Source organism: Tetrao urogallus, assembly GCF_951394365.1.
Source record: "Tetrao urogallus genome assembly, contig: SUPER_28_unloc_1, whole genome shotgun sequence".
In the NCBI taxonomy this organism is placed as follows: Eukaryota; Metazoa; Chordata; class Aves; order Galliformes; family Phasianidae; genus Tetrao; species Tetrao urogallus.
Genome location: NW_027639058.1, coordinates 301,259 through 318,688, shown reverse-complemented (window position 1 = coordinate 318,688; position 17,430 = coordinate 301,259). Strand labels below are relative to the sequence as shown.

The 17,430-nt window shown below is 59.8% G+C and overlaps 2 protein-coding genes across 2 annotated transcripts; both read left to right on the top strand.

The window, feature by feature from the left end:
* Window positions 1–2,135: 2,135 nt before the first annotated feature.
* Window positions 2,136–5,948, top strand: FDPS (farnesyl diphosphate synthase; the record flags this gene model as incomplete). The annotated part of the gene is made up of 9 exons (XM_079550912.1): window positions 2,136–2,279; window positions 3,223–3,363; window positions 3,453–3,533; window positions 3,621–3,743; window positions 3,923–4,011; window positions 4,245–4,317; window positions 4,450–4,527; window positions 4,601–4,735; window positions 5,619–5,948. 9 exons carry the CDS (start codon window positions 2,136–2,138, stop codon window positions 5,817–5,819), a joined length of 1,065 nt encoding a protein of 354 aa, XP_079407038.1. The 3' UTR covers window positions 5,820–5,948.
* A 764-nt stretch (window positions 5,949–6,712) lies between these two features.
* On the top strand, window positions 6,713–12,379 carry RUSC1 (RUN and SH3 domain containing 1; the record flags this gene model as incomplete). The annotated part of the gene is made up of 9 exons (XM_079550913.1): window positions 6,713–8,174; window positions 8,690–8,788; window positions 9,577–9,653; window positions 9,839–10,013; window positions 10,129–10,234; window positions 10,315–10,361; window positions 10,636–11,626; window positions 11,974–12,099; window positions 12,211–12,379. 9 exons carry the CDS (start codon window positions 6,713–6,715, stop codon window positions 12,377–12,379), a joined length of 3,252 nt encoding a protein of 1,083 aa, XP_079407039.1.
* Between the last annotated feature and the right edge of the window lie 5,051 nt (window positions 12,380–17,430).

Genomic DNA, 17,430 nt, shown 5'->3' with positions numbered 1-17,430 from the left:
CCCCCGAGCCGACAGCCAGCAACGTGTGAGTGTGAATCGTGGCTCCGTCGAGCAGCTGAGCTCCGCTTCGTCGTCGCTTTGGGCTCCGCCGTGTTAGCAGTCCCGATTAGAGCTGTGTTCCCCGACCCCCCCTCCCATCCCCCCCCCGCGCTGCTTTCGTTGCGCTCCGGGGTTCGGCAGCCGCTCAGCGGCCCCACGCAGCGGGTTGGGGTCGCGTCCCTCCGTGCGCTCCTCCTCCAAACTGAATCCCCCCGTCGCCCCCCCCGCACCGTTTGCGATGGGGCAGCGCGGTGGGAACCACGCGTGTGGCGGTCGGAGGGGACGTCCAACACTGCCTTTTTTTCACGGACTTAAATCCTCCTCACCCCTCCCCCCAAAATCCCATCCAACACCCCGTTCCCTGATTTTTCTTTTTCTTTTTTTTTTTAAATTATTATTATTTATTATTATTTTTCTGCTGGTTGTACATAATGGGTTTCCATAATAAAGAGAGATTCAGAGCCGGGCTGCGGAGTCTCATTCAGAGCGGGGGGGGGGGGGGGGGGGGGGGAGGAAATGGGTCCCATCGGGTCCCAACACCTGCAGCACAGAACACGTGGAGACCCCCGGGGGGGCGGGGGGGGATTTGGATATGTTGGGGGTCGTCCCCACTCAGCCTCGGGTAAAAGCTGAGCAGCAGTGCCCCCAACCCCCAACACCCCCTAAAATAACCCTAACCCTAACCGTAACCGTAACCCTAAACCTAACCCTAACCAAAACCTTTAACCCTAACACTAATTCTAACCCTAAACCTTAACCCTAACCCTTAACCCTAACCCTAACCAAAACCTTTAACCCTATCCCTAACTCTAACCCTAACCCTAACCCTTAACCTAAACCCTAACTCTAACCTGAACCTAACCCTAACCCTAACCCTAACCCTAACCCTAAACCTTAACCCAAACCCAAACCCTAACCCAAACCCTAACCCTTAACCCTAACCCTAACCCTTAACCTTAACCCTTAACCCTTAACCCTAACCCTTAACCCTAACCCTTAACCCTAACCCTTAACCCTAACCCTTAACCCTTAACCCTTAACCCTAACCCTTAACCCTAACCCTAACCCTTAACCTTAACCCTTAACCCTAACCCTTAACCCTAACCCTAACCCTTAACCCTTAACCCTAACCCAACCCCAACCCCCCCTTTGCAATTTGGGCTCCGGGGATTTTGTTTAACCTGTGGTCATCTTCCCCTTCTCCCTGTTAACCCGGGGCGGGGGGGTCGGGGGGGTCGGTAGCGCTGATTGCAGAGCGGAATTTCAGCACCGCGGAGATTAACGGAGGTCTCGGGGGGGGGGGGGGGTTGGGGGTCGGGGGGCTCCGCTCGGAGCCGCTTAACGATCTCGCTCTGATTCGATTATTCGATGACAGCGAAGCGCTCGGAGCCAAAACCGACGGCGCTGCCCGAAACCCACGGGGCGATGCCGTGGAAATGCCATCCCCCCCCCACCCCCCCCAAAGTCCATCCCTTCATTCCCCCCCTCCCCCCCCCCGGCGGTTCGGGCCGCTCGGAGCCCCCCCACCCCATCCTCGTGCTGGGGGGGGGGAGGATTAACACGCGGCACTGCTTGATTACAGCGGCAATGGTTGAGCTGAGCGGATTACGGCGGCTCAGCACAGCACCAATGGCGGGGGGGGCAAAGGGGGGGTGGTGGTGGCGGTGCCGCCCCTTTTGGAGCCCCCCCCCTTTTGGGTGACCGCCCCCCATCCGCCCCCACCGCCCCGCGGCACCGACCCCACCCGCCCCGCGCCCCCGCGCCCTGGCCGGGCCCTCGCTCCATTCGCTCTCTCCACCAATCACACGCCTCGGTCCCGCCCTTAGAGCTTTCCTATTGGCTCAGCCTCCTTGGACCCATCCTCATACGATGGAGTTCTCCAATTAGCGCAGACGCCAGGTGCGCCAGGCACCGCCTCCTCCCCGCGCGTGGCACGCTGGGAGTTGCGGTCCGACGGCGGCGTTACCGCGCCGCGCCGCTTCCGTTGAGAACTACGAATCCCAGAATGCCCCGCGCAGCGCCGGGCGGAACGCTCGGAAAGGTCGCGGGGCAAGAAGAGGCGCAGAGCGGACGGGGCTGAGCGCGTCGGGGTCGCAATGAGCGCCGATGGGGGGAAGCGGGCGGCGGCCGAGAAGGAGCGGGAGGAGTTCGTGGGGTTCTTCCCGCAGATCGTCCGCGATCTGACGGAGGAAGGGATCGGGCATCCGGAGGTGGGCGACGCTGTGGCGCGGCTGAAGGAGGTGAGGATGTCGGCGGGATGGGGATCGGTGGGGATCGGGATCGGTGGGTGCTGGGATCGTGGATATTGCGATCGGTGGGTAACCGGGACCGGCAGGTACTGGGACCAGTGGGTAGCGGGTGGTGTGTGCTGGGATCAGCAGGTGCTGGGATTGGTGGGTACCGGGACCTGTGGGTACTGGGAGCAGTGGGACGGGCAGGTACCAAGACTGGTGGGTGCTGGGATCGGTGGGTACCAGGACCCGTTGGTTCTGGGATTGGTTGGTACCAGGATCAGGAGGGACTGGGACCGGCGCGTGTTGGGAGCTGCAGGTGCTGGGTTCACTGGGTACTGGGACTGGCAGGTACTGGGAGCTGTGGGTATTGGGATCAGTGGGTAACAGGGACCAGCAGGTACTGGGACCAGTGGGTACCGGGATGGTGGGTACCAAGACTGGTGTGCGCTGGGACCAGTGGGTGCTGGGATTGGCAGCTTTCAGGACTGGTGGGGACTGGGACTGGTGGTTACTGAGATCAGTAGATACTGGGACCAGGGGGTAACAGGACCGATGGGTACTGGGTTCACTGGGTGCTGGGATCGGTGTGACCTGGGAGCAGCAGGTACTGGGACCGGTGTGCAATGGGATCAGTGGGTGCTGGGATCAGTGGGTGCTGGACTGGTGTGCCCTGGGAGCAACAGGTATTGGGACTGGTGTGCAATGGGATCAGTGGGTGCTGGGATCACTGGGTGCAATGGGACCACTGGGTGCTGGGATCAGTGGGTGCAATGGGATCACTGGGTGCTGGGACTGGTGTGCCCTGGGAGCTGCAGGTATTGGGACCGGTGTGCAATGGGATCACTGGGTGCTGGGATCACTGGGTGCTGGGATCACTGGGTGCTGGGAGCAGTGTGCCCTGGGAGCTGCAGTTATCAGCTCTGCCCCCACTGACCGCCCCTCCCCGCAGGTTCTGCAGTACAACGCTCCAGGTGGGAAATGCAACCGAGGGCTGACGGTGGTGGCTGCGTTCCGGGAGCTGTCGGGGCCGGGGCAGAAGGATGCTGAGAGCCTGCGGCGTGCTCTGGCCGTGGGTTGGTGCATCGAGTTGGTGAGTGTTCAGCCGAAGGCTGTGCTGCGGGTTGGGGCTGTGCTGGGGTCCCTCTGCCCCCCGGCAGCCCCCCAACGCACCTCTTGCAGTTCCAGGCTTTCTTCCTGGTGGCCGATGATATCATGGATCAGTCCCTGACGCGCCGGGGGCAGCTGTGCTGGTATAAGAAGGTGGGAGCGGAGGGGGCTGCCCTCAGCCTGGGGGGGCTGCAGGGTTGGCTGGGCTGTGACCGTTTCGTGCTCCCTCCCCCGGTGCAGGAGGGGATCGGTTTGGATGCCATCAATGACGCCTTCCTCCTTGAGTCCTCTGTGTACAGAATGCTGAAGAAATACTGTGGGCAGCAGCCGTACTACGTGCATCTGCTGGAGCTCTTCCTGCAGGTGAGGTCCCCTGGACCCCCCGGCTTTCCTTGGGGCTGACCCACCTCAGATCTCAGGCTTCTCCTCCAGTCCTGGGCTGTGTCCTTCCTCCAGGCATGGGAGGAGCCGAGTTTGGGCTGGAAGTGGAGGGGTTGTGTTGTTTTCATGGGGACTGAGTGAATAAAACCCTTCCTCTTCAGACCGCCTACCAGACTGAGCTCGGGCAGATGCTGGACCTCATCACAGCTCCCATTTCCAAAGTGGATTTGAGTCAATTCAGTGAGGAGAGGTAAAGAAACCCAAGGGGATGGCAGTGCTGGCCTGGCTGTGGTTGGCTCTGCTTGCTGTCCCTTCCAGGCTGCAGAGCAGACAGGCGGCTCCCAATGCACTGCTGTCATCTTTGGGCAACGAACCTCATTCAGTGTCAGGACCCGGTGGTGGCTCAGAGGGAGACGCTGCCTTCCTCCTGTGCTGAGCAGCAGTTCGAGGGCCTTTCCCACTGAGCACCACCCCCCACCACAGGTACAAAGCCATCGTTAAGTACAAGACTGCCTTCTACTCCTTCTACCTCCCCGTGGCTGCTGCCATGTACATGGTGAGTTCTGCAGGAAGGGGTCGGGCTGCCAACACTCGGCGCCACTCCGACCAGCAGGGCGGCTTCTACAGAACATAAAGGGGGTAAAAAACGGATGCTGAAAGCTTTTTGGTTTTCCCTCCCCGTTCTGAGGTTGGGATTGACAGTAAGGAAGAACACGAGAATGCCAAAGCCATCCTGCTGGAGATGGGGGAATACTTCCAGATCCAGGTAGGAGCCCTCCCTCCCCTCACCCCGCGTGTTGCCCAGCAGTGGTGGGGCTGAGCTTCCCATCCCTGCGCAGGATGATTACCTGGACTGCTTTGGGGACCCGGAGCTGACGGGGAAGGTGGGCACAGACATCCAGGACAACAAGTGCAGCTGGCTGGTGGTGCAGTGCCTGCAGCGCGTCACACCGGAGCAGCGGCAGCTCCTGGAGGTACAGCCCAGCCCCCATCACAGAACCACAGGATGGCCTGGGTTGCAAAGGAGCACAGCGGCCATCAGCTCCAACCCCTGCTGTGTGCAGGGTCACCAACCAGCAGCCCAGGCTGCCCAGAGAACCCATGGGGTGCCATAAGGATTCATAAGGAGCCATAGGGATCCATAGGGTGCCATAGGGACCCAAAGAATCATGGACTCATAGAATGGCCTGGGTTGCAAAGGAGCACAACGGCCATCAGCTCCAACCCCTGCTGTGTGCAGGTCGCCAACCAGCAGCCCAAGCTGCCCTGAGAACCCATGGGGTGCCATAGGGACCTGTAGGGTGCCATAGGGATCCATAGGGAGCCATTAGACCCTACAGGGTGCCATAGGGACCCATAGAATCATTGACTCATAGCCTGGGTTGCAAAGGAGCACAACGGCCATCAGCTCCAACCCCTGCTGTGTGCAGGGTCACCAACCAGCAGCCCAGGCTGCCCAGAGAACCCATGGGGTGCCATAAGGATTCATAGGGAGCCATAGGGATCCATAGGAAGCCATTAGACCCTACAGTGTGCCATAGGGATCCATAGGATGCCATAGGGATTCATAGGGTGCCATAATCATAGAATCATCATAGAATCCTAGGATACCCTGGTTTGCAAAGGCCCACAACGGCCATCAGCTCCAAGCCTGCTGTATGCAGGTCTCCAACCAGCAGCCCAGGCTGCCCTGAGCCACATGCAGCCTGGCCTCCAATGCCTGCAGGGCTGGAGCATCCACAGCCTCCTGGGATTGCCCCAATTCCGCTGCTGCAGCACTTGGCCTTATTGAAGCCCAGCATACAGAGCTGCAGAGGCCCCACGCAGCCCCTCGACCTCCCTGTGTTGTGTTTGCAGGAGAATTACGGCCGTAAGGAGCCTGAGAAGGTGGCAAAGGTGAAGGAACTCTATGAGACCGTGGGGATGAGGGCTGCGTTCCAGCAATACGAGGAGAGCAGCTACCGGCGCCTGCAGGAGCTGATTGAGAAGCACTCGAACCGCCTCCCCAAGGAGATCTTCCTCGGTCTGGCACGGAAAATCTACAAACGCCAGAAATGAGGGACTGGGGCCGGCACTGTGCCCTGTGCCCTGTGCTCTGCGTTGGGTGGTTTTGCAGCCCCGGACCCGGTGCTTCCCCCGTCCCGTTATCTCCGGGGTTGCCGGTCTCTCAGGCCCATCTCGGTGCCGTCAGTCTGTGTGTCAATAAACGTAATTTATTGCTGTTCTGCCTCTTCTGCTCGTGATGACGATGCGGTGCTGAGGGCGGATCGTTCCCCCCACCCCCCTCCATCCGCCCCCCTCCCCCGACGGGGGCTGCGCTCAGCGGGGCGGGCGGTTCGGTTCGGCTCCTCCCCGCCGCATTCACAGCCCGGAGCCGCCGCAACGCGGAGCGGTGAGCGGGGCTGGGGGGAGGGGGGGGAGCTGGGGTTCCCTGCGGGTTCCGGGGCTGCGGGCGGGGTGGTCTCAGGGCCCTGGGGGGGGTTTGTTCCAAGGATGGGGCCCCGTGAAGGCACGAGCCGCCCGCAGCGCTGCGCTGCAGCGTCGGGATGCTCGGAGCAATGCGGCACGCTGCGGTGATGCCTGCGGCCGGGGGGTCCTCCCGCGTGGTTCGGACCTCTGCCCGGCGACGCTCCGTCCTCAGAGCCCTCCCGGGGCTTCTCTCCCGTGGCCGGTGGACGGCGGCGGCTCCGGTTGACGTTTCAAGGGCGTTTTCTCCTTGACGGCGCCTCGGAGCCGCTCCCTGCCTGCCGGAGCGATCCCGGCGCCGCGGCCCCGCACCCATCCCCGCTCGGTGCCTCCCAGATCAGCGGCCGCATCCCGGCTCCGTGTCGGTTCTCCTCCAGGTCTGCGCTGCTGTCAAGGCACGGAAAGGCCCTCGGCGTTGGGAGGAGCTGGATGGTGTGAGCCGAACCGCCGTGCGGAGCCCCGCTGCTCCCAGCAGGATCGGCGTCATGCTGGCTCCGAAGAAAGGGCTGCTGTGTAACCTCAACCACATCCACCTGCAGCACATCTCCCTGGGGCTGCACCTCTCCCGGCACCCGGAGCTTCAGGACACCGCGGGGCTCGGGGACCAGAAGTGCTGCAGCAGCTGTCGGGAGAGCTGTGAGCAAGTAGATGCCAATTCCAACAACCCCTCCTTGAAATGTCACTGCTGCGAATCCCACGCCGAGCTGCCCGTGACGCTGGGCCTGCAGGACCAGGCGGCTCCGGAGGATTTCCCCCACCTGCAGGATGGGGAGGAGGTGGTTTCCCCCTCTGATCCGCCTTCCACCTCCTCCTCGGTCAGCAGCTGCTCGGATTTCAGCCTGGACGAGTCGCCGGTGTCTGTGTACTACAGAGGGTTCTCAGCAGAAAGGTCCCAATCCCCTACAGAGCCGCCCAGCGCAGCTCCTGCAGAAGATGCAGAGCTGCCGCCTGGGGCAGGTGATGGAAGAGACGCCAACCTCAACCCAGCAGCGCTCCAGGGAGAGGAGGACCTCATTGGAGAGAGCCCCGACAGCCTCTGCAGCAGCAGCTCGCTCGACTCACAGTACAATGAAGCCTCTCCCAGTGCGGCCGTGCAGCAGATCACAGCCAGCTCCATCGACCTCGACCCCAACTGCAACCCCCTGCCCGACCCCACTGTTGCACCACCGGCACCAGCTGTGCCGTGCAGCTGGGAGCAGAACCTGAGCAGCGCTCCCAAACCACGGCTGAGCAGCGTTCCTCCTCCCATCCCACCGCGACCCAAGAGGCGGCTGCAGCTCCTCAATGGGCACGGAGCAGAACGGCCTGCCCTGCCCGCGAGGCCAGCAGCACCCGAGCCCGGCGCTGAGCTCTGCAGAGACGCAGCCAAGAAGAACATCACCTCCTTCCACGAGCTCGCCCAGAAGAGGAAGAAGAACACCATCGGGACCGCTCCCATCCCAGCCAGGGTGGATCGAAGCGACTGGCTGATCGTTTTCTCACCCGACACCGAGCTGCCGCCCCACAGCGAGCTCCTGCCCAGCACTGCGAGCCGGGAGCCAACGCAGCCCCAGCAGGACTGGGGGGTGAAGCCTTCCAGCTCCGTGCAGAGGGAGATCACCACGTTCAAGGAGCTGCGCTACCGCAGTGCCTCCAACAAACCCAAACCGCCGGCCCCGCAGCGCCCACCCGCACCCCCGGGGGGCTCGAGTGGCTCCAGCTGGGTGTCACCTGCGGTGCTGGGGGGGCGGCTGCCAGCACCCCCTGAGAACCACCAGGCACGGAGGAGACCCCGACCCTCCCTGCAGCCCATCGCGGAGGGACGGCCGCGGGATGCAGAGCTGCCCACGCAGAGCCGCCCTGGGGAGCACTTTGACTGCGACACCCGGACCTGGAGGAGTGGGGGGTCCGGTGGGGACCCCCGGGGGTCGGGAGAGGCTGAGCACAGAGAGGAGACGCATCAGGAGGGTAAGAGCCACAGCCAGCCCTGGGGGTGCGGGGTGCCTGTTTTTGGGGCATTGAGCCACGGCTGCGGGCAGGTGGAAGAACTTTGGGACACGGGGGCTAAAGGGCCGGGGCTTTGCACGGGTCTGTACAACGCCTCGTGTCACTGCTCCGTTGCTCCGCGCCGGACGGGGCCGAGCCGCTCTCATTTCCCCGTCCCTCAGCTCTGCGGCAGCGGCTGCTCGGGAAGCAGAGGCGGTGCGCGGGGTCTGGGGCTGCCCTCCCCCCTCCTCCCGTCCTCCATTCTCCCCCGTTCCTCTCCCCGTCCGACCCGCAGGGAAATGCCCTGGGCGGGCCCCGAGCGCCGCCGGGCCCGGCCCTGCCCTCCACGCTCCCCTCCGCCCTTCCCCTCCCCGCGGTCTCCGGCTCCATGAGCGAGCTGCCCCCGCCCGGCCCCGGCCCCGCTTCCCGGCGCGGTGGGTGCCCCATCGGACCGCCGCAGCCCCGCGCCCTCCCTGAAGCCCCGGCCCTTCCCGCAGCCCGGCCTTCCCCACCCGCCGCCGGAGCTCCGGGCGCAGCGCAGCCCCACGGGGACGGCACGGAAGGACGGCGGGGTGCTCTGGCGGAGCAGAAGAAAGGTAACGGGGCCCTGCGGGGCGGAGGGCTGGGAGGGGCGGGTGGGCGGAGCTGCGGGGCCGCAGAGGGGCAGCTCCTGCGGCCTACGGGCAGCCCTTGGGGCCTTACGGGCTCCTCCGGAAGCCTACGGACACCCCTGAGGCCTGCAGGAGCCCCTCGAGGCCTGCGGGCCCCTCTTGAGGCTTACAGGCTCCTCCTGAGGCCTACAGGCACTCCTTGAGGCCTGGGGTCACCTCCTGAAGCCTATGGGCCCCTCCTGAGCTTTTTGGGTATCTCCTGGGGCCTATAGGCACCCCATAAGGCCTATAGGCACCCCATAAGGCCTATAGGCACCCCTTGAGGCCTACGGACCCCTCCTGCAGCCTACAGGCTCCTCCTGAGGCCTACAGGCGCCCCTTGAGGCCTAGGGGTACCTCCTGAAGCCTATGGGCCCCTCCTGAGCCCTGTGGGTATCTCCTGGGGCCTATAGGCCCCCCTTGAGGCCTGCAGGCACTTCCTAAGGCCTACAGGCTACTACAGACACCCCTTGAGGCCTGCAGGCACATCCTGAGAAACACGGGCACCTCCTGTAGCCTACAGGCATCTCCCCGTGACCCCTTGGGCACCTCCTGAGACCTATGAGAACCTCAGTGCAGCCTGTGCCCCTTCCCCCTGCCTTAATCACAGCCCCCTCGCAGCCCTGAGGCGCTGCAGGAACCCACAGGGACACCCCACACTCCCCCATGGTCTGTCCGGGTCGGGGGGTGGGTTGGGGTGCGTCTGATTGCATTGACATTTTCCTTCCTGTCAGCTCTGCTGATTGCTGTCAGCACCGCTGTGGATAAAGTCATCGCCCACTTCAGCTCCGCACGGAACCTGGTGCAGAAGGTGAGGGCCCAGCTTGAGAGGGTGGAAGGGAGGAGGGGCTCTGGGGGCTTTGGCAGTGGCTCCGTGTGTTATCATACCCCAGTTCCCCATCTCTGGAGTTCAGAAGGAGCTCTGCGGGAAGGATCCCATTATCTCCTCCCTCCCTTCTCTCCCTGTCCCTACACACTGCTGCCTCTTGCCTTCAGGCTCAGCTGGGGGACAGCTGGCTCAGCCCTGACGTGGGCTACCTGCTGCTGCACACCCTGTGCCCTGCGCTCTATGGTCTGGTGGAGGACGGGCTGAAGCCCTTCCAGAAGGATGTCATCACAGGACAGAGGAGGAACTCACCCTGGAGTGTGGTGGAAGCCTCCGTGAAGACAGGTGGGTGTGGGGAGACGTTGGGACGAGCACCTCTGAGCCTTTTTCCTGCCTGGCCACTGGCTGGGGAGGGTTTGTACCCAGAGCAGTGATTCTCTGCATGCTTTGTATCACGCAGGCCCCAACGCCCGCTCTCTCCACAACCTGTGCTGGCGTGTGGCCGGGCTGGCCCCTCTCAGCAGCACCAGGCAGAAGTTTCATGCTTTTATCCTTGGCCTTTTGAAGTGAGTGCTGGCCTTGGTGTGACGGGAGGCTGGAGCGGAGTCCTGGGAACTCTAACTTGGGTTTCTTTTACTTTGTCCAGTACGAAGCAGCTGGAGCAGTGGGTCTCACACCTGCAGAATAGCCCAGGTAGGACGCAATGCCCCCCACCACGTCACGAGACCCTTGGGGTGTTTGTAGAGGCAGGGTGATACCTCCCGTACCCGTTCCACACACAAAGCTTGGCCAGGACTTCCACAGTGGACAAGGGCATTGATTTCCATGGCTGTCCTACTGGATGAGGGCGATCGGGGCGACCAGTTTGGAACCAGTGAAACCCTCTTTGACCTGCTGGCATGGGAGGGATCTTTGGGTAAGGGATGGGGACATTTTCCAGCCCTACAGCGCCGTCCATATTTTGTAGGTGTCATCTCCGTGCTGTATTTTCCTACGGCTTTCTTTGCTCTGAGCCAAGGCCCTCTCCCCCACCTCGCCGATGAACTGCTGCTGCTCCTCCAGCCCCTCTCGGTGCTGACCTTCCACCTCGACCTGCTCTTCGAGCACCATCACCTCTCCGTGGACATAAGGCCTTTGTCACGGCGGATGGAGTCACCCCCATCTCCTGCCCATCGCTTTGCTCAGGGGGCTTCGCAGCCACTGGAGGGCCAAAATGGCGCCGCGGGGGCCAGCGTGGAAGACGAGCTGCCTCCCGATACTCTGGGGAGGGCACCTGCAGCAGAGGAGAGCCCACGCTCCCACTGCCAAGCAGCTGTGCACAGCCCGCTGCCCGGCCCGCAGGTGGGGGCTGCCCTGCAGCAGACCTTCCAGCACGTGCTGCGTTGGGGCGACCAGCTCAGCCGTGCTTTCCTGGGAGCTGACAGCTTCCCGGGGGCAGTCAGGCCCGAGGCAGGCCCTTGGGATACAAGGGCTGGCCCCAGCAGCTGGTGGGCCCAGCTGAGCCAGGCCTCCAGAATTTACACTGCTCCCAGCAAGGAAAGATTCCCCTTCGTCTGGTGGACAAAGCTGCGGACGGCTGCGGGGGATTCCAGCCCTGGCCAGGCGGCTCGACCCCAAACCCCTCCAAGAGAGCCTAAAGGCACTGAGCTGCAGCTGCTTCAGACCAAAGCTATCCCTGAACTCTCCAGTCCCAACTCCAGCAGCAGTGCTGACACCTCTGCGACCTCCTCCCCCGAAGACCTCGTCCTGCTCGCTGGAGCCGGTCCAGCTGCTGGAGAGAAACCTCCGGCTGCTTCTCCACAGCCTGGTGCAAGCAGGAGCCAGGCTGCCCCTCCTGACCCAGGGGCCTCCAGTCCTGGCCCCAACAGGGGCAGCTGGCTGGGCCGACTCTTTGGAGCCAGCAGCCCCTCTGCCAGGAGCTCCCCTCCCAGCCCTGACGCCATCTCAGTGAGATCCAGGTGAGACCCAGTGGGGCAGGCAGGGGTGGGGAGCAGCAGGAGCTCATGGTTGGTGCTCAGCGGTGTTATCGCGGTCCTCCCCAGCTCCCAGATCACCAGAACTAAGCTTGTTGGCCTGACAAGCATGCTTGGCCTGCGCACACGCCACGGCATCGACTCCGGGCTGCAGTCAGGAGCAAAATTTCAGTGTCCCCATCACTGCACAGTGCCTCGTCCCATCCAACTGCATACACACGCGCTCACAGCCCCAGCAACTCGCTGGCTCGTGGTCTTTTCCATACGGCGGCTGTAGGCTGGGTAGGAAAGGCATTCCCAAACGAGCTTGTGGCTTCCTTTGCTTTGTGCAGGAGACCCTCCAGCTGGCTGGCGCCCAGCTCCCGTGTCCTGGCCGTGGTGGTGAAGGGGCTGGCCGAGAAGAGCCGTGCTCCAGAACAGCCTGAGAAGCAGCTGCCTGATTCACCGCAGTCCCACAGGTGATGCAGGGCTCTGCCTGGGGCTGAAAGAACTGCTGGTGGGTGGTGGGTTTTGGTTTTTTTTGAGGGGGGTCCCTGGGGCAGAGATCCGCAGCGGTGTTTGTTGTGCAGAGCGGTCCGGGCGCTGTGTGACCACACCGGTGCCGCTGACGGTCACCTGAGTTTCCAAAAAGGGGACATTCTGCAGCTGCTCTCCACCGTGGATGACGACTGGATCCGTTGCTGCCATGGAAACAGCACTGGCCTCGTTCCTGTGAGCTACACGTCTCTGATTTTGTGAGGAGGAGATGTGAGGAAGCAGCTGAGCTTGCAGCAGTGCCATCCCTGCCCCATCTCCACCACCTCCAGGCCTGGATGCTCTGCAGGGCTCCTTGCTGCAGTGCCGGCCCGCTGCTCCTTGCAGTCGCCTCCTGCAGCTGTTGTCACAGCCCTGCTGCCACCTCACCACAGCCCCTCGTCGGGATCTGCTCTTGTTCGTGTTCCCTCAGCTGCTGCCCACGTGTGAGGGCCACCAGGGTCCCCATCCCCATGCATTACTCTCAGTCCCACGCTCTGTCCCTGTGTCCCATCGCTGCCACCACGTGCCCCGCTTTGCCGCAGGGCTGCTGACCCAGGCCGGCCCCAAGCACCCCGCGCCGTCCCAACGCCCTGTAAATAGTTGTAACCACGGGAAGATGCTCATTCCAGGGGAAATAAAGGCTGTGACTCAGTGTGCTCGGGTGCTGCGGTCAGTGCGGGCGCGGGGCTGGGAAAAGCTCCAAAGGTTGGCTGTGTTTGAAGCTCTGCTGTCTGTGGGTTTGTTCTGCTGCTGGTCCCCACGTGCAGCTGAGCTGCTCAGGTGAAGCCCTTCCTTCCCTGTGCATTGTGAGCAGAGGGTTCCGTGCTTTGCTCCGGGTCAAACCTGGTGCTGTTCTGAGGGAGGGGATTTCAGGGTTTTCTCCTGACTTGGGGATTTGCACCCAACTGCTGCGTTCTGTGTGGGGCTCCCCGGTCCGTGGATGTGCTGGAGAGTCCAACGATGGCATGAGGGAGATTGCAGCCCTGACCAGGCTCTGCTCCCTGCTCCCAGCACATTCGGCAGCCCCTTTCCATTCCGGTGGCAGATGAGCCATCGCTGAGCACACAAGCAGCGTCCTGCTTTGAGGATAAAGCCGATCTGTTTTTATTCTGTTCTCATTTTCATTTATCTCTCTGGAATTTTGGCTTTTAGACGAGGGATGCTGCATCTTAATTGGAATGTTATCTGGATTGCCCTAAGTAGGTTTGATTGAATGCCACGACCGCCTCTGGACTTTGAAATGAGGTCAAAGCAGCAGGAGATTAATCCAGGTACTTTTTCCATTACTGTTTTTTAAAGCACTAAATCTATGGCATGGTACCTGTGGTTTAAAAGAGACAGTGCAAGGGTATGGGACAAGCACGGCATTTTAACAACGCCACAGAGGCCAGGAAATGGAAAGAAAAACTGATCTACATCAGAACGAATCCTCAACATGCTATTTAATTCCTCCAAAAAACATTTTATCCCCAGAAATTACATTTGAACCATAGCAAGGCCCTAAAGGAGGATTTGTGAGGACCGTGGCCCCTTGGTGCCAGCAGTGTCAGGGAGTGCGGGGCTGCAGATGCCTCCAAGGACCCCAAGAAAGGATGCAGGGCTCCCAGTCCCCATCTCTCTGCTGCTGCACTCTGTGCTCCACGTGGCCAAGCAGCACATCAAAGAAACACAGCATGGTTTGGGTTGGGACCTCAGCGATGGCGAAGCTCCAACCCCACAGCGCACACAGGGCTGCCAACTTCCATATCTAACAGCAGCCCAGGCTGCCCAGGGCCCCATCCAGCCTGGCCTCCAACCCCTCCAGGGATGGACGGGGCATCGCAGCCTCTCTGGGCAGCTGTTCAGCCCCTCACCGCTCTCATAGCACACAACTTCCCTGACCCCCAGCCTCCAGCTGCCCTCCCTCCACTTCCAACCATTTCCCCTCGTCCTGCTGATGCTCCCAACACCTCTTCATCTTTCTAGATGATTCTTTAGGTAATGGGGGGGTGGGGGGTGGAAATATTGCTTTGGGTTCAGACTATGTGTGTGACACCACCACTCTGACATCTGCTGACTGAGATGTGGCTGACAGCAGTGCCTGGGCTCTGCATTCTGGAATCAGAATCTACCAACCTGCCACAGCAACCAGAGAATCACAGACTGGCCTGGGATCACAATGACCATCAGCTCCAACCCCCTGCTGTGTGCAGCATCGGACCCATAGGGACCCACAGATTCCCTTAGAGCCCCACAGATCCCCCAGTGGGACCCATGGGGACACATAGAGACCCATCGAGACTCAGAGAGCCACAGAATCACAGACTGGCCTGGGTTGCAAAGGACCACAGTGACCATCAGCTCCAACCCCCTGCTGTGTGCAGGTCCCCAACCAGCAGCCCAGGCTGCCCAGAGCCACATCCAGCCTGGCCTCCAATGCCTGCAGGGCTGGGGCATCCACAGCCTCCTTGGGCAACCTGTGCCAGTGCCTCACCGCCCTCTGGGGGAAAAACTTCCTCCTCAATTCCAACCTCAACCTCCCAGTCTCACTTTACAACCATTCCCCCTTGTCCTACCACCATCCAAATGTGTACCAACAGCTCCCTGCAGAACAGAATCATAGAATCCCCCAGGTTGGAGAAGACCTTAAAACCATCGGGTCCGGCACGCAGCTGACCGTCCTCCCCTGCCTCACAGCCCTCTGCTCAACCCTGAGCACCGCATCCAAACGCTCCGCAAACACCCCGGCCGTGGCGCCTCCACCACCTCCCCATGCAGCCCATTATTCCGGCGCTTCGCCACCCTTTCTGTACAGCAGTTCTCCTTCCCGATGCCCAACCCAAACCTCCCCCGGCCACGGAGGCCGTTTCCCTCGTCCCGTCACCGGTGAGAAGAGCGCAGCCCCGCCGTGCCGTAGGCGCCTTCAGCCGCTGGCAGAGAGCAGCAAGGTCTCCTCAGCCTCCTCTCCCCCACACCAAACAGCGCCGTTCCTTCGCTCTCTCCTCACGGCCCACCTTCTCCAAGCCCTTCCCCAGCCTCGCTGCCCTCCTCTGGCCCCGCTGCAGCCCCTCCACGGCCGTTCCGTACCGAGGTGCCCAACCTGAACCCAGCGCTGGAGCTGAGGCCTCACAAGCGCTGAGCGCAGGGCAGGACGACCTCCCTGCTCCCCTCGCCGCTCCTGATCCCAGCCAGGACGCCGTTGGTTTCTCGGCCCCCTGCGCACACTGCAGGCTCGCCTTCAGCCCGCTGCCATCAGCACACCGAGCTCCCCGTCCATCAGGCAGCTTTCAGCCGCTCCTCCCCAAGCCCGTAGGGTCGCCTGGGGTTGCTGTGACCAAAATGCAGCAGCCCGCACTCGGCCCTATTGAAACTCATCCAGGTCACCTCGGCCCATCGATCCAATCTGCCCAGATCCCTCTGTAGATCAACGCTGCCCCCGAACTCGATGTTGTCCATCCCGCCGCCCTCCCCAATTCCTGAGCGCACGCCAAGGACGGGCAAGCTGCACTTTGCCTTCTTGACCCCGTCGTGACCAAACGCTCACAAGCGCTGAGCGCAGGGCAGGACGCCCTGCCTGCTCCTCTCCGCTCCTGATCCCAGCCTCCCCCATCAAGGCGTACCAACCTGCCACAGCTGCCTACCAACGCTGTCCCTCTGCCTGGGGCTGAGCACAGCCAGCAGCCACCGCTGCCCTCTCAGTGCAGATCTGAAAGAGAGACATCCAGCAGCATTACTGGGGGCACGGCGCTTGGGGGGGAGCTGCTGTGAAAGGGGGGCGACCCCCAAAGAACACAACCCCCAAAATCACAACCCCCCAAAGAACACCCCACAAAGCCATCGATAGGAAAAGATTTTCCATTTAATACTAGACTCTCTCAGGATCGAGATGCAGGCTTTTTTTTTTTTTTTTTTTTTTTTTTTTTTTTTTCCTTTTTCTTTTTTATGCAATTACATCCAATGTTAAAATTGGTAATACATAATTTACAAAGATTAACATCAAAACAATGATCTATTTAGATATGCTTTGTAAAAAGGAAATATATTAGCAGCATTTATTTTCAGCAATCACACAGCCTACACCCATGCAGACTAAAGAGTTCGTATCTATTTGCAGTAATGTAGTGCTTCCTGGTCTCAGAACAGCAATCCTGGTGACACAGCGGCCTCCTCGTTATTATAAAATAACAGAAGAAATAAAAAAAGTCATTAATTTCTACACCAGTAAGAAAAAACAATTCTTTGCACTTACCTAACATTTGATTGTCTAAAAAACGTTTTGCTTTTAGTCTTTCAACAAAAGAAAGATAAAATGACAGAGCTAATGCCTCGCTTCTGTTCGCACTTTATTCGTTAAAAACCTCTTTGTTTTTTATTTTTTAGTGTTTAACACCATTGGAGACAATGATTTCTGTTTGAAACTAAATGATGAGACGACCCGAGGGCTGGACATGCGATTTTCCTACGACACACACGAGTATTTTATACTCAGGGTTCCTGGGGCTGTACAGTGCTTCTCTACAGTAAGAAAATATTCCAAACTATTTTCTTATTTCTTTTTTTTTTTCTTTTTTTAATAAAATATTTTTTTTTTTCTCAAAGGGTTTTTTTTTTTCCTTTCTTTTTTTCTTTTTTCCTCCTTTTTTTTTTTCCTTTCTTTTTTCTTTTTCCTCCTTTTTTTTTTTCCTTTCTTTTTTTCCTTTCTTTTTTTTTCTTTTTTCTTTTCCTCCTTTTTTCTTTTCCTCCTTTTTTCTTTTTTCCTCCTTTTTTCCCCCTCCTTTTTTCCCCCTCTTTTTTCCCCCCCTTTTTTTCCTCCTTCTTTCCTCCTTTTTTTTTCCTCCTTTTTTTTTCCTCCTTTTTTTCCCCTCTTTTTTTTTTCCTTCCTTCTTTTTTCCCCCTCCTCTTTTATTTTTTCCCCCTCCTTTTTTCCTTTTTTCCCCCCCTCCATTTTTTTATCCCTTCCTTCTTTTTAATTTTTTTTCCTTCTTTTTTTTTTTTTTTTTTTTTTTTCTCCATTTTCTTTTTAAACCGACACATAAAAGTCCAATGGAATGAATCATGTTCCACTAAGAGCAAAATAATTATCATCATAACAAGAATGTACATCGGGACAAGCTTGGTCCGTCCAAAAGGAACATGTAACTACCGTATTGCTTTACATCCACGCAGCAGATATATACAACTTGGCACATTAAAACCCGGGTTTTCGTAGAAGAACACCTACAACAGGACCGTAAATGCGTGTGGACGCCTGAAAGACACAAAGCAAAGCCATCCGAGGGGCGGCTCGCGCCCCT